This window comes from Aythya ferina (genome assembly GCF_964211825.1).
Source record: "Aythya ferina genome assembly, chromosome: 2".
Taxonomy (NCBI): domain Eukaryota; kingdom Metazoa; phylum Chordata; class Aves; order Anseriformes; family Anatidae; genus Aythya; species Aythya ferina.
The window spans coordinates 144,331,333-144,346,969 of record NC_140297.1 but is presented as its reverse complement, the minus strand read 5'-3'; the positions used below and the strand labels follow the sequence as shown (position 1 = coordinate 144,346,969).

The 15,637-nt window shown below is 37.5% G+C and overlaps 1 protein-coding gene across 5 annotated transcripts in view; it reads left to right on the top strand.

The window, feature by feature from the left end:
• Positions 1 to 15,637, top strand: part of CSMD3 (CUB and Sushi multiple domains 3) — a 684,493-nt gene that overhangs the window by 443,076 nt on the left and 225,780 nt on the right. For all 5 annotated transcript variants that reach the window (XM_084509891.1, XM_084509890.1, XM_084509889.1 and 2 more), the window contains one exon: positions 8,267 to 8,423. In XM_084509891.1, coding sequence (XP_084366017.1) covers positions 8,267 to 8,423 — 157 coding nt within the window. The remainder of the gene's footprint in view (positions 1 to 8,266; positions 8,424 to 15,637) is intronic.

Below are 15,637 nucleotides of genomic sequence, written 5' to 3'. Positions count from 1 at the left end.
TTTTTTTTGTTTAGTTAACAGTAAAACATCCAAATCATGTATGCTGATATGTAATAATTAGTGAAGTTACAGAAAGTTCTTTAAGTTACCCAATGTTAGCATAAGACTTGAAGTCCACTCTTACATTTGAACTGGAATCCTTCTGTCCAGAAATTACTATTCTAGTATCTCTGTTCACATTTTTATCCCTGTCCATTGAAAGTTTATGGATACATTTTCCTCAAGACTTTTTCGCATATAAATACAAACTTTCAAGCAGTTCAAGGATATTTTTTCTTTTTTTTTTTTTTCTTTCTTTATCTTTGTTAACCATTTAATGCACATTTAGTCTTTATATTATCTATTCACTTAAGTTTTCTCAAGTGCTGTTCCAACCATATGCACTACTGATTGTTAACTAGAAAACATTAACTTATAGGTTTATAAAATAATTTTCATTTTAATATTGCTACTCCATTAATGAGAACTTAAGAGAGGTATCAACTTAATCATAAAAGAGGTGATGCCATTATACTCTGATGTAAATGGCTGAAATATTTGCTGTGTTTTGTGGCTGTGGCTGTTACATGAATGTAGTATCTTTGAAAGATGAAAGTAATTAGAGTATTTTGTATTTCAGGTCAGCAGCCTTGAATTATAATGAGCCAAACTTCCTCCTAATCTATTTAAAAATAAATAAATAAATAAATAAATAAATAAATAAAAATTCAATAAGTACTCTTTATTATAATTATCTTTTTTTTTTTTTTTTTTTTTTTTCTGTCTGTGTGACATTGTAGGAAGAGGCCCTCCACCCCTGGGAAAGAGTATCTGTTGAACCCTTTCTTGCCTAATCTCTCACATGAAGCTTTTACAAATTGCCTTAATCCCATCAGACTCTTTTTCCAGGTGCCTGTTTCAGGAAGTACAAAACATCAGTTACACATTACAGAACATTTTTCATGGTACCAGTTCTGAATTTTTCTTTTGATCTTTATTATCCTATGAATTACTGCTCAAATCCAGGTTCTGAAAAAGAATCACCGAAAGATTTGGTGTATGTTTGACTTGGGAATATGACTAGTATTTTCTGTTAATATGTTCAAGATCAGGAACGCAGGCTTGATTATATACATACATGTATGTGCTTTTATTCTCTTAGACTGATACACATAAATCTCAGTAAAACGTCTTTAAGGATGTTTGCAAGAAGTTTCTTTTTATTTTTATGGAGCTGGTATCTACAATGAAAAAATAGGGAAAATACTTCCTAATTTGCCTATTTTTCTGCCTGTGAAGAATACACTGTTCACTACAGCAGTAGGGCATTAGGGTTTTATTGTAACTTTAGTTTTATGTGAATGAGTAATAGTGAAGAAATACTGTACACCTATTTAAGATTTGTATCACTACTTTGTAAATGTATATGAATATGAATGCCTGGGCCAAACCCTAAGAAATCTTTGAGGCAAGTCAAGAATAGTAAGAAGTAAGGTAAAGAATGATGTGATGCAAGTAATTCACCATTTGGAAGATATTTAACAATGATATTTAACATCAGGACAGGGCTTTCATTTTCTGAAGGAAATGAATGCTTCAAAAATAAAGCAATCCAATAATATTTCCCAATTCAATGACAGTCTTCTAGCTAAAAACTGGTGAAGAAATGGATAATGCATTAATCTCTGTTCTTCAGACTTAATACATGAAAAAATTGGCAAAGATACTATTTCTATGAGCTAATATTTTAGATTACTAGAGCCAGGCATATAGATTCCATTTGAAGTCTGAATTAACTGAATATTGTCCAAAAGTTTTGGTACTCTTGTTTAAGCAAGTCACAGGGTCAGTTGGTTACCATGTAAATTAACTGACTGTGAAACAAATTTATGCCTGATGAACACTAGGAATGAAACAATGAAACAGTTGGACAGGGGAATACCACATTAGAGGGAAACATATTTGACACAAATAAATCACCCTTACTGTTACTCACCCGATGAAGAAGGAGGAGATATCATTTATCAATTCTGAACTGGTATAGAACAAAGGATGCAGAAGATGTTTTTTTTTCATTTGCTTCATTTAGTATGCAATTCTCTTATTGCTATAACAGTTCTAGCTCTCTAGCTACTTGTTTTTTTTGTCGTTTGTTTTTTAAGCTATGGGAAATACAAAGTTCCTTTTATTGTTGTTGTTTGTAGGGCTATCACCTGCTTTTGATACTGTCATATATTAATTTAGTATTGATGAAAGTTTCATGAAAGGATATGAAGAATTTAAGATTTGTATAGCCAACCCATTAAAAATGAATATCAGAAACTGTAAAACAATTGTTTCCTTCTTTGTAATTGTTATAACTCAGCTTGTGCACTAAAATATTTCCATAATTTCCTGCCTGTGTGGAAGGCAGGAAAAAAAATACTTGTTTTCTAAAGTATGAGTATCTGCTTTTCTTCCTGCATTTAGCTCAATTCGCTGGTTTTGCCATTAAGCTCTGTAGTCTGTTAGGTGTAAGCAAATTCTTCAGATTTGTACAGAAAGGAACAGAATTGGCATTATCCTATTTGTCTGAATAGCTTATTGTTGTAGGTGAATGCTTTATTTGTGTTGAAATGAGTTCAAAGTAGAAAGTATTATTTTATGTCCAAGATCTGCTAATATGATTTTCTAATTTATCAGGGGAAAGACAACTCATTAAAATTGAATTCTTAACACAGATATGTTTGTTTTCTTTATTTTCAGTAGATTTCAACATAAATTAAATATATATATGTGTGTGTGTGTGGTACTGATTAATGAGGAGAGTAGTTTTCTGTTAATGTTTTAAAAAAATAAACGAATCACAAAAATGCAGGCAGGTTCCATAAATGAACCTGAAGAAAAGAACACTAAGTATGAATCACAGAATCACAGAATTGTAGAGGTTGGAAGGGACCTTGAGAGACCATCAGGTCTAACCCACCTGCCAAAGCAGGTTCCCTAGAGCAAGTTGCCCAGGTAGGTTGTCCAGACGGGTCCTGAATATCTCCAGAGAAGGAAGAGGACTGAAATGGAAAAAAAATATATTATTATTATTATTATATTGTTGGTGGTGTTTACTGTTGTCACTTTGTGGTAGATATATTGACCAAGAATGTCTTACAGTAAAGGTGGTTTTTGTTTGTTTGTTTGTTTGTTTGTTTTTTAAGAATTGTAAATAGATAAATTTGGCTTTGAGAAATTCTGAGTTTTTTTGCTCTCATTTTGAAGAATATAGTTAAGTGTAATATTGAAAAAGGAAAAACTTGTCCATTTTGAAGATAAATCACATACATGTTATTCAAAGTTTCTGAAGACTGTTCAAAATTTGGGTGATTCCACCCACTCATCCCCTTTTTGAAACAAAATCAGCACACGCTGATTCTGGAGTTTCATTTTTTCCAGAAATGGAAAATCATCTTGTGTCTAAGAAATAAGATCTTACAGAGTGAGGCAGAAATATATAGTGTCAAGAATCAACATTTTAGATGTTGAAAAATGATTAAACATTTTTGATGAAAAATGTTTCATGGTAAGTCTAGAGTTTTGTCTAATTGGGTGTTATATCTATTAGGAAAAAGAAGCAGTCCACAGTTGAAAATGAAGAACACTATATAAAAATCATAATGAAAGCATAATAATAATAATAATTATTATAATGCTACAATGCCCTTGTTTTTGAACATAATTTTGTTCTTCTGAAAATTTGTATAACAGCAAGTCATTACATTTCATAGATAGCAGATGACACGCAGGAGCAAGAGAAATGTTAAGCACACACACAGACCACTATGGTGAATGACAACTTTCACTGTCCTTGGTCATGTGATGTGCTTTTGCTTGGCTAAATGTAGAGTGGGAGCTGATGTGCCAGATGGGATTGTACCTAAGAGGAAAAAAATAACTTTGAGAATTATTTTTGATACTGCAATGAAACAGTCTGTCTTTTATCTTCTTTCAAAACACTGTGCAGCAACAGGCAAGGAACAGTGTCAGTAAACCACACAGAGGAACTGGCATTGTTATTTATATATTTATTTTAATTTCCCCTGTGTTTGGCTCAGCACTCTTACTTTGTGTGCCTGCACAATTTGTATAATTCAGTTTTACTGCATTTGTTTGCTCTCTAGCCTGTGGGATATCTTGGAAATGTGTGCAGCATTCAGTTTTTGAAGGATTTTAAGGAAAGACTTTAAAGGGAGGTAATGTTTGTAGATTTTTGCTAATTTGTTTCTTAAGAATTTCCACATGTGCTATCATAATCCTTTTAGCAATATCATACTGAAAACATGAGTATGAAGTAGACAACAAATGCAGAAGAGGAAAAAGTCCAAACATATGGGCCCTATTCCGTCTTTTTATTAGTGCTTCTATTTGCATGTGATATAAATGATATATTTGACAAGGTGTTGACAGCCTCAGCTCTGAGCTGCTGATTTTATGTTGTTTCTTCTCTTTATAAATGCACAGATCTTCATATCCATATGCCTTTTATGTTTCAATGGCAAGCCTCAAAAAAGTTGATTAAAATGCACAAATGTAATAAATTCACTCTATACTATTCCCTTGGTAAAATTTTACAGAGGATGGTCAAACAAGTTGGTAGAGAAAAAAAAAAAAAAAAAAAGCACATTATTACATTATTTTACATTTTAAATATATTTATTATGGAGTCCCTGGAAAGCATAACAAAATGCCCTCCTTCCCCCTCCCTCCAAATAAACTGTACATCTCTCAGTTCAAATTACATTTATATAGACATAGTTCCCTGCTAGCATCCTCCTCTGTAATATTTCAAAGTAGCATTATGATATTAGGAATAATAATGCATTTTTTCTGTGCTTTTGCTCATCTGTATGAATTAATCATTTAACAAATGAGGCCTTTAAATACCTGATAAATTTGGACCTCTGTTTTCTGAAAGGCTTGTTATTGGTTATGCATACATTATACAGTCATGGATCAATTATCTTTGCATTAGTGGTACAGGATGACACTGGAAAATACAACCAATGAACTCATATTTCGTAAAGATTATCCTGGGCCATACATTACCCAAGTGACGTAACCCCAAAGTGCTGGTAAGGCTGATGAAAATGAGTATTCCTATATTAAAAATAAGATAATAATATCTTAATCCCCAGATAATCAGATTTTCCTCTGGATCAAATTCTGATGCTGAATTACTAACTCATTTAAAATCTTAAGCAAAATGCCCATCTATGTTAGGAAGGTTGGAAAGACAATGCTTGGTCTGCAAATCTCAGAAGAATTCAGGCTTCTCTGACTTTCTTTGCTACTTATATATGTTATTAAAAATGGTAGATTTGGAATATAATGCATAAATCATATCATTTAAATTAGATCCATAAATCTGTATTTAGTTTAAAGTAATTAAATGAATTGTAAGAAAGACAATGTGACTTAAATAAAGAATTATATTGCAAGATATGCATCCATTTCTTGTACTAAGGAAGCTCCTACTGTCACAAGAAGAGTAGTATATGTTACTTTGAATATTTAAAAGCTAGCAAACAAACAAACAAAAAAGGCTAAATTTCATGTTCAAATGAATCACATCTCTCCCTCACCTAAAAGTATTTCTCCTATACAAAGAATTAGAGTTTCAGAAGTGTTAGAGTACTTTAATTTTTGTTCCTTCATTGAAATGTCATAGGCTTGGAGATATTTTAGAGTGAGGCAGCTAGTTAGTCCATAAAGTAGAATTATTGTTAACATTGAAGAGATTCCACTGTTCACAATAGGCAGTGTCAAAGGGAAAGGTTTAACACGGTAGTACAGCTAACAAAACTGGCAATAGATATGTGTGGGGAAACTAATGTGAAGAAAATTTGTATCAGAATTGTCTTCTGCAAAGTTCTGGCAAGCCTTTAAGTTCATGTAACTGCACTGGTTTGCCCTCATCTTGAATAGTGTGTGCAGTTTTGGGAGCCACAATATAAGAACGATATAAAACTATTAGATTATGTCCAAAGGAGGACAACAAAGATGACAAAAAGTCTACAGGGCAAGATTTATGAGTAGCAGCTGAGGTCACTTGGTTTGTTCAGTTTAGAGAAGAGAGTACAGTGGCGACCTCACTGCAGCCTACAGCTTCATCATCAGGGGGAGCAGGGAGGCAGGTGCTGATCTCTGCTCTCTGGTGACCAGCTGTATGACCTGAGGGAATGGCGTGGAGCTGGGACAGGGGAGGTTGAGGTTGGGTATTAGGGAAAGGTGAGAGGGTGGTCGGACACTGGAACAGGCTTCCCAGAGAAGTGGTAATTGCACTGAGCCTGCTGGAATTCAAGAAGCATTTGGACAACACTCTCAGACATGTGGGGCTGATTTTTGGGTGCTCCTGTGTGGAGCAAGGAGTTAGACTCAATTACCTTTGCAGGTCCCTTCTAACTCGGAATATTATATTATTCTATGAACTTATTTTTTATTTTATTATTCTATGAACTTATTAATAGCTTCTTTCAGTTAATTTATTGATTCATACACATGGCCAAAAATGGATTACTGTTATGTAGTGTTTAAAAATAAAATAAATCCTGAATCCTTGGGTTTTATTAGTTAATAACTATCTTGGAGCGATTAGGAGAAAGAGCATCAAATACAAGCTGGGTTTTCTTTAAGTCTGTCATAATGTAAATATCCCTGCAGGATAGCAGTAATTCTCCTGGAACTGATCTTCTTTCAGTTTCTGAAACAGAACAAAGTCCATTTCAGAAGTAATTTTCTGTTGCTTTTTTTCTGGTCCTGTTTGACTACCTTTCTCACTTTAGTTTTAAAGAAATTTTAAATAAAATTATGCAAAATATCCATATTTATGTTATTATATATTTTTAAAGTACTTTTTATTGAGAACCATTAATTGTTCTGCTTTAATTTCTTATTTTTTTTTCTCCATGTAAGGACATTAGCATTTAAGTGTGATATTTCTTTGGAATTTATTTGCTTGTTTCAGTAAAACCTAGAAATGATGCCAAGTCATTTGGCAGTGCTTTTTAAACTGCTGTACAATTATTTATTGATTAGAGGTGGCTAAAAATGGCTTGATTTGTTTTATTTTAGCATATCATTAATAAAAAGTCTTTCTTTTTGCTAGAGACATGAGAATTTCTGCAAAATAGAACTTAAGAGTACAAGTCCGACAGATGGGGAACAGAAATCATAGTTTATATTCACTTTGTTGCCTTACTGCTATTGCTGGTGTATTTGTTTTGGTTTTATTCTGGTATAAATTCCTGTTTAAAAATTCCGGCTTTGATTACATTTCAAATTAATACAATTAGATCTTATTTAGAACTGGAGACAATTGGAGACAATGTTTATTTAGAAAAGCTTTATAACCTCCCTGTATTGCAACTTGAAATTTATTTAGAGTTCAGATTTTTGATTTGCAAGAGTTTTTCTTAATGCCCATTTTTCAAAGTTTTAGTGATTATGGAAGTCAATAAAAAAATCCTACAAGATATAGTGCTTGGGTTAGCAACCACTGTTAAATTATAGCTTAACTATTTTAAAGAATTACAGGAATGCAATGACCAGTGATGTCTTAGAGCAACAAACCTTGTGAGGAAATTTACTAAGTATTATGAAAAGATTGTTTTATATATTTAGTAGTCTGATAGAACTTTCTATTTCAACTCTTGAAGAAAAATAAATAATAAAAGTTATGTATTCCAATTTACATATATATTATATTACTCTTTAAAATTACAGAAACAGTTATTCTATTTATTTTATTCTTGTTTCCTAGTCTCCTTTTACTTTCTAGTTATATTTAAACCTCTCTCTTTACACAGGGGAAAAAAAAATGTTTATTTTATTAGTCAAAACTGGGGAGATGTTAGCTTTTCTGTTGTGCCACCTCAGTGACTTGAGGCATACACAGCTACACAAAACAGTTGTTTGCTGATAGTCTGTGACCAGTACTACAGTATTGGCAGCGTAAGAGAAAACACAGATGTTCAAAAACATTGAGCTGATATGGCAACTCTGCCCACTTCTGTTTTTAAGAAAAAAAAAAAAAAAACTGTCATATTTCAAATTGTGCATTTGAAAAATAATCACAATTAAATCAACTTAATTGAACAGAGGCAAACAGCATATCTGAAGAGTGCTCTGGACTGACTAGCAATATATATCCCTTGGCAGAGCTATCCTCCCACTTAACTGAAATGTACTAAGTTATTTTGGAAATCAAATATATGCATTTATTGTTTTAGTAACTGTAAATGTCGTATTTGTTTTACAGATCTATGATGGCAAAGACAACACTGCTCACCTGCTGGGTGCATATACTGGCGCATCATTAAGGGGACTGACACTAAGTAGTACTTCAAATCATTTATGGTTGGAATTTAACTCAGATGTAGAGGCCACTGATGAAGGTTTTCAACTTGTGTATACCAGTAAGTATTTGAGAAAACAATAGTAATAGATAAAAATGCAGTCCAAAGTCAAACAATAAAATCAACAGCAAATCACTCTTCACTCATCAAAATAAAGTACTTTTATAATTTTGTTTCAAAAGCTCCTGTAAACAACATACTAAAATCTTGCTTTGAGGATATCACAGAATCATAGAATCATAGAATGGTTTGTATTTAAAGAGACCTTAAAGATCATCTAATTCCAGCCCTCTGACATGGACAGGGGGGACACATAGACCAGGTTGCTCAAAGACCCATCCAACCTGGCCTTGGACATTTCCAGGGATGGGGCATCCACAGCTTCTCTTGGCAACCTGTTCCAGTGCCTCACCACCCTCTGAGTGGAGAATTTCTTCCTAATATGTAATCTAAATCTATCCTCTTTCAGTTTAAAAATGTTACTGTACCTCCTCCACTCCTTGACAAAGAGTCCCTCTCCTGCTTTCTTGTAGGCCCACTTAAGGTACTGGAAGACTGCTATAAGGTGTCCACAGAGCCTTCTCTTCTGCAGTCTTAAAAACCCTGACTACCCCAGTTACAAGAGGGATGCTCCAGACCCTTAATCATCTTTGTAGCCCTCCTCAGGACTCCTTGTAATATGTCTAAGCCATTCACGTGCTGGGGGCCCCGGAGCTAGGGTTGGGTCTTAAGAGATCAAGGCAGAGTGGGAGAATCACCTCCCTTAACCTGCTGTCCCTGCTTCTTTTGTTGCAGCCTAGGATATGGTTGCCATTCTGGGCTGCAAGCACACACGGTTGGGTCATGTTGAGCTTCTCATCCACCAACATACCCAGGTTCTTCTCCTCAGAGCTGCTCTTAATCCATTCTCTGCCCAGCCTGTGTATGTACTTGGGATTGCCCCAGCCCAGGTGCAAGACTTCACATTTGGCATGTTGAACTTCATGAGGTTTGTACAGGCCCACGTCTCAAGCCTGTCCAGGTCCCTCTGGATGGCACTGTTTCCCTCTACTGTTTCAACCATACTGCACAACTTGGTGTTATCAGCAAACTTGCTGAGGGTTCACTCGACCTCACTGTCCACGTCATCGACAAAGATGTTAAACAGAGTGCTTTGTCTAGTATGATACTTAAATCTCTGTGTTTTTCTGGAGGGCTATTTTGAATTTTTTTTTTTGGTCTTGGACATGATAAGCAAACAATGGGATAATTTTCAAGTAAGAGTACGAGGACATGCTGTTCACATAAACTCGTGGCTTCGAGACTGGCGCGACCGGCAGAATTTTGGGTTCTTTGATCACGGGAAGGTCTATGCTACACCGGGCCTGATGGCACCGGATGGGATGCGCCTCTCTTGGAGAGGGGTAAGGATCTTTGGTCAGGAGTTGGCAGGGCTGATAGATAGGGCTTTAAACTAGAGTCGAAAGGGGAAGGGGCTAAAACCAGGCGTGCCGGTGAAGACCTAAGGGATGGTACGCTAGAATCAGAGGGGCTGTGTGCCAGTGAGGTCCTTCGGTCAGATCCACAAGGTGCTGAGTGTAAGGAGACGCACCTGAAGTGCTTTTACAAGAACGCACGCAGTATGAGGAATAAAATGGATGAGCTAGAAGTCCTGGCCCAGTCCCGCAACTATGACATCATCGGCATAAGCGAAACCTGGTGGGATGAGTCCTGTGACTGGGGTGTTGCGATAGATAGTTACAGGCTCTTCAGGAGGAACAGGCAGGGTAGGCGAGGTGGTGGGGTGGCGATGTATGTGAAGCAGGGGCTGGACTGTGTGGAACTTCAGGTCGGCGATGGCAAAGTTGAGAGCCTCTGGGTAAGGATCAAGGGACGAACGAATAAAGGGGATGTCGTTGTGGGAGTCTATTACAGACCGCCTGGCCAGGACGATAGCGCCGATAAATTATTCTTTACAGAACTAAGAGAGGCCTCGAGATTAACTCCCCTTGTCCTTATGGGGGACTTCAACTTGCCAGACGTTAACTGGGAGTGCCACACGGCTGACACGAGCAAGTCCTGAAGGTTCATGAAGCACCTAGATGATAACTTCTTGGTGCAGGTGCTAACGGAGCCAACTAGGAAAGGTGCCCTCCTAGACCTGTTGCTAGAAAACAGAGAGGGTCTGGTGGGAGATGTGGTTATTGGTGGCCGCCTCGGTCATAGCGACCATGAAGTGGTTGAGTTCAAAATTTATGGTGACAGAAGGAAAAGTGCCACCAAAACCTCATCCCTAGATATGGGGAAAGCGGACTTCAGGCTGCTCAGGGAACTAGTCAGCAAGGTCCCCTGGGAAACTGCTCTTGAAGGCCTCGATGTCCACCAGTGCTGGTCATTCTTTAAGCGATGCCTCCTAAAAGCACAAGATCAGGCAATTCCTAAATATCGCAAGTCAGGCAGGCGGGGCAGGAGGCCAGCGTGGCTGACAAGGAACGTTCTAATGGAGATTAGGCGGAAACAGAGAGTGTTTCACTACTGGAAGGAGGGCCAGGTGTCATGGAAAGAATACAGGGATGCTGTTCGTGTTTGTAGGGAGAAAGTTCGTGTGGCCAAAGCACACCTAGAGTTGAAGCTGGCTGTGTCTGTGAGAGAAAATAAAAAGGTTTTTTTTAGGTATGTGAATGGAAAAAGGAGAACTAAAGAATACATAGGGCCACTCCTTGATAGGGAAGGTCTCCTCACAGACAATGACATAGGCAAAGCAGAGACGCTTAACGCCTTCTTTGCCTCTGTCTTCAATGCCGATGATGGGCTTCGGGACCCAGGGTGCCCTGAGCTGGAGGACCGGGACGGTGGGGATGTCAAACTCCCAACCGACCCTGAACGTGTGTGGGATTTGCTACTCCACCTGGATCCCTACAAGTCCATGGGTCAGGATGGGATTCATCCCCGGGTGCTGAAAGAGCTGGCAGACGTCATCGCGGAACCTCTCTCAATTATTTTTCAACGATCCTGGGAATTTGGAGAGGTCCCGGTAGACTGGAAGCTGGCAAATGTTGTGCCGATTTTCAAGAAGGGTCAGAAAGAAGACCCTAGCAATTACAGGCCTGTCAGTCTCACGTCAGTGCCTGGTAAAATCATGGAGAAGTTGGTTCTTGAACTTATTGAGGCGCACCTGGGGGACAAAGCAGTCATTGGTCCCAGCCAGCATGGGTTTGTGAAGGGTAGGTCCTGCCTAACTAACCTGATTTCCTTTTATGATAAGATCACCCGTATGGTGGACCAAGGGAAACCAGCTGATGTGATTTTTTTGGACTTCAGCAAGGCTTTTGACACGGTTTCCCATAGGATCCTACTGGACAAAATGTCCACCATACAGCTAAATAAAAACATCATACGATGGGTGAGCAATTGGCTAACGGGCAGGGCCCAAAGGGTTATGGTAAATGGGGCTGCGTCAGGCTGGCGAGCGGTCACCAGTGGGGTCCCTCAAGGCTCCATTTTAGGGCCGGTACTTTTCAATATTTTTATAAACAATCTGGATGTAGGAATAGAAGGTATTTTGAGCAAGTTTGCTGATGACACCAAACTTGGACGAGTTGTGGACTCGAATGAGGGTGTAAAGGCCTTGCAGAGGGATCTGGATAGGTTGGAGAGCTGGGCGATCACCAACCGCATGAAGTTCAATAAGAGCAAGTGCCGGGTCCTGCACCTGGGACGGGGAAACCCTGGCTGCACGTACAGACTGGGCGATGAGACGCTGGAGAGCAGCCTAGAAGAGAGGGATCTGGGGGTCGTGGTAGACAGCAAATTGAATATGAGCCAGCAGTGTGCCCTGGCAGCCAGGAGGGCCAACCGTGTCCTGGGGTGCATCAAGCACAGCATCGCTAGTAGGTCAAGGGAGGTGATTGTCCCGCTCTACTCTGCGCTGGTGCGGCCTCACCTCGAGTACTGTGTGCAGTTCTGGGCACCACAGTATAAAAAGGACATGAAACTGTTGGAGAGTGTCCAGAGGAGGGCTACGAAGATGGTGAAAGGCCTGGAGGGGAAGACGTACGAAGAACGGCTGAGGTCACTGGGCCTGTTCAGCCTGGAGAAGAGGAGGCTGAGGGGAGACCTCATCACAGTCTACAACTTCCTCGTAAGGGGGAGTCGAGAGGCAGGAGACCTTTTCTCCATTAACACCAGTGACAGGACCCGCGGGAACGGGGTTAAGCTGAGGCAGGGGAAATTTAGGCTTGACGTCAGGAGGGGGTTCTTCACAGAGAGGGTGGTTGCACACTGGAACAGGCTCACTGCACCGAGCCTGTCTGAATTTAAGAAGAGATTGGACTGTGCACTTAGTCACATGGTCTGAACTTTTGGGTAGACCTGTGCGGTGTCAAGAGTTGGACTTGATGATCCTTAAGGGTCCCTTCCAACTCAGGATATTCTATGATTCTATGATTCTATGACAGAAAAGTATTTAAGCAGATGAGTAGTTTTAAATTTGAAATCTAATGCTGTTGTTTCATAAAGACTTTTTATATGTAAAATTCTACTTTAAGTCTCACGTACAATACAAACTGCATTAGACTAGCAATTTCTGAGTTTGGATTATTGTTTAAAACAATCCAATTTGGAACCCAAATGATTAAGAAACTTTCCAAACAAATCTTTTTTATCTCTACATCAACTGACAAAATTAAACTACAGATATTAGAAGAGGTTAAATCTTTTCAGATCTGTGGCTTAGAGTGTATACAGGATACAGCTATATTCATCTTGTGTATCACATGGCAACTTCTGAAAATGTATATATTTACATGTGTCAATTGGCACATGGTGTACGTGACTTCTTTTATGTATAATTTTGTCATTGCTGAATTATCCTTCTATATAAAACAGTTTTTAGCATGCAGAACAGTATTATGAGGCAATTCTGTGTCATCATCCTTCTTTTTTCCTCTGTCATTCATTTTCAACTATTCAAAATATTTTGTTACAAAAACATCTCTGTCATTCTTTTAAAACTAATATAAAATATAATAAATAAATAAATAATAATATAATATAATAAAACTATTATATAATATATAATATATAATAATTATATTATATGTTTATATTTATATTATATATATAATATAATATATATATAATGTATAATTATAATAAAACTAATATTATAAAACTATTATAAATCTAGCAGAGTGAAAGTAAAATATTTCAAGATACTGCAAAGGCATGTAATTATTTTTGAGGTCAAAGTTGCTTAAATATGCCATGTACTAGCCTGTGATATCATAGAACTGTACTGTATGATTAAAAATAGGTCTTCTCAGTTCTGCGTCACTATGCAAGTGTCACAATATTTCATTTTATCATATTTATATAGGTAAATTCAATGTTATAATTAACATTTCCTGTCCTTTGAGTACTTACTAATGCATTCTTAGTGTTTTTTGTAGAATATATTTTCCTAGCCTGAATTAATAGCTTTTAGTCTGAACTGTGCTTCTTGTACTTCTTTTGTAAATATGTACTTCATTGGGAAACTGCATGGGATACATGCTGTTTTCTTAGACATCCTAAATTAAATAGGATGAATAACTTACTTCACAAATACTACCCTTAACAGAAGAGATCAGATAGCATGGAATTAATTCTCATAGTTGCACTCCCTTCATTAATTGTAGTATTGCCCAGTATTGGAACAAAAGTATTACAGAATGGTTGACGTAGGACAGAACCTAAGGAACAAAAGTGAGAAAAAACTTTTGGAGTGAGTTGTACAGGAAAGAGAAAAAAAGCAGTGCAAATGTAGTTCACTCATCATCTCCCACAAACAGACCAATTCCCAGCCAGTCTCTGAACAGCGACCTCTTTGAAAAGATTGTAAAAAATAGTTTTATTGCTCAGTATTACACTATGTGGAATGGAATTTGTCTTTGATCAGTTGGGTTCAGCTGTCCTGGCTGTACCTCTCCCAACTTCTTGCCACCCTCAGCCTACTCCCTGGTGGGGTGGAGTGAGGAACAGAGAAGGTATCCATGTTTAGCAATTGCAGAAAGATTTGGTATGCTATCAACACTGGTTTGGTCAACCTAATCCACAGCACCATATGGGCTACAATGAAAAAAATTTACTCAATCCCATATGTACAAAGTATACTCCAACTCCTTTATACCTTCTCTTTAGATTTATACACCCTAAAGACCCCCTGGGCCTTCTCTCGTCCAGGATGAATAGTCCCAGCTATCTCAGTCTTTCCTCATCTGAGATATGCTCTAGTCCATTAATCATCTCAGGGGTCCTTCACTGGACTCTCTCCAATAGTTCCTACACTTGGGGTACCTGAACCACCTGAATACTGTTAGTACCTATGCTTAGGCAATGGAATTACGTTTGTTTTTTGTTTTGTTTTGTTTTGTTTTCTCTCATCCTTAAGAAGGAAGTGATCTGTCGAAAAGACTACTTTTGTGCTTTATCTATAAGTAGGTTGTCCATACAGGAGGACATCTCAGGGATCAAGACATTTTAACTTCTTTTCACACACTATGCATGTTGAACTGTGTGTTCAACATTTTCTCTTAGAAAACAGGAAATTCTAACTGGTCAATAAATATATAGTTTGGCAGTATTAAAAGGGTTCTTCACATGGGCTTCATATTAGCCTCTTCTAGAGATTCTGCAGTGTAGTCTATAATGGAAACAATATCTCATCTAAGATTGATAAAAGTTCAGCTCAGAGGTTATGGAGACTCTTCAGGAGGTAAGCCATTTTCAGTGAGACATGAAATGAGCTGAAGGAACTGTGAAGATATGGCATTTGACCTACTTTTTTCCTCATGTGAGCAAACAGGCGTATCCAACCCAAACCATTTTGTCTGTAAAATAAAATAATTAACCTTTTTTCAATTAACAAGTAGTAGTGATTCAGTACCTGCGGAGAGATGATGAAAGGCTACCAACTGTACCAACTGTTGGCCAGCTGGACAAATACTGTGTAAATGATTTCAATGAACAATGCGCATATGAAAAGCCCTTCATTTGCTCCTATGTGAGCTACATAAAGGAATGTCAAACTGACACAAAGTGTCTTTTTTAGCTGCGCTCAGTTTGAGCTGCATGATATTGTTAAAAAATATTGGTTTTTGAACAAAGAGGTCTTGAACAAAGAGGTTTTGAACTGCTTCTCAGTTAATAGCAGGAAAACTTATTTGGAGTAGAGAGTCTTTTGCCCAAATTATAGGTTATGTTTCCCCATATGTTTCCCCATAATGTTATACTTATTTATGTTTCGGTCATTCTAG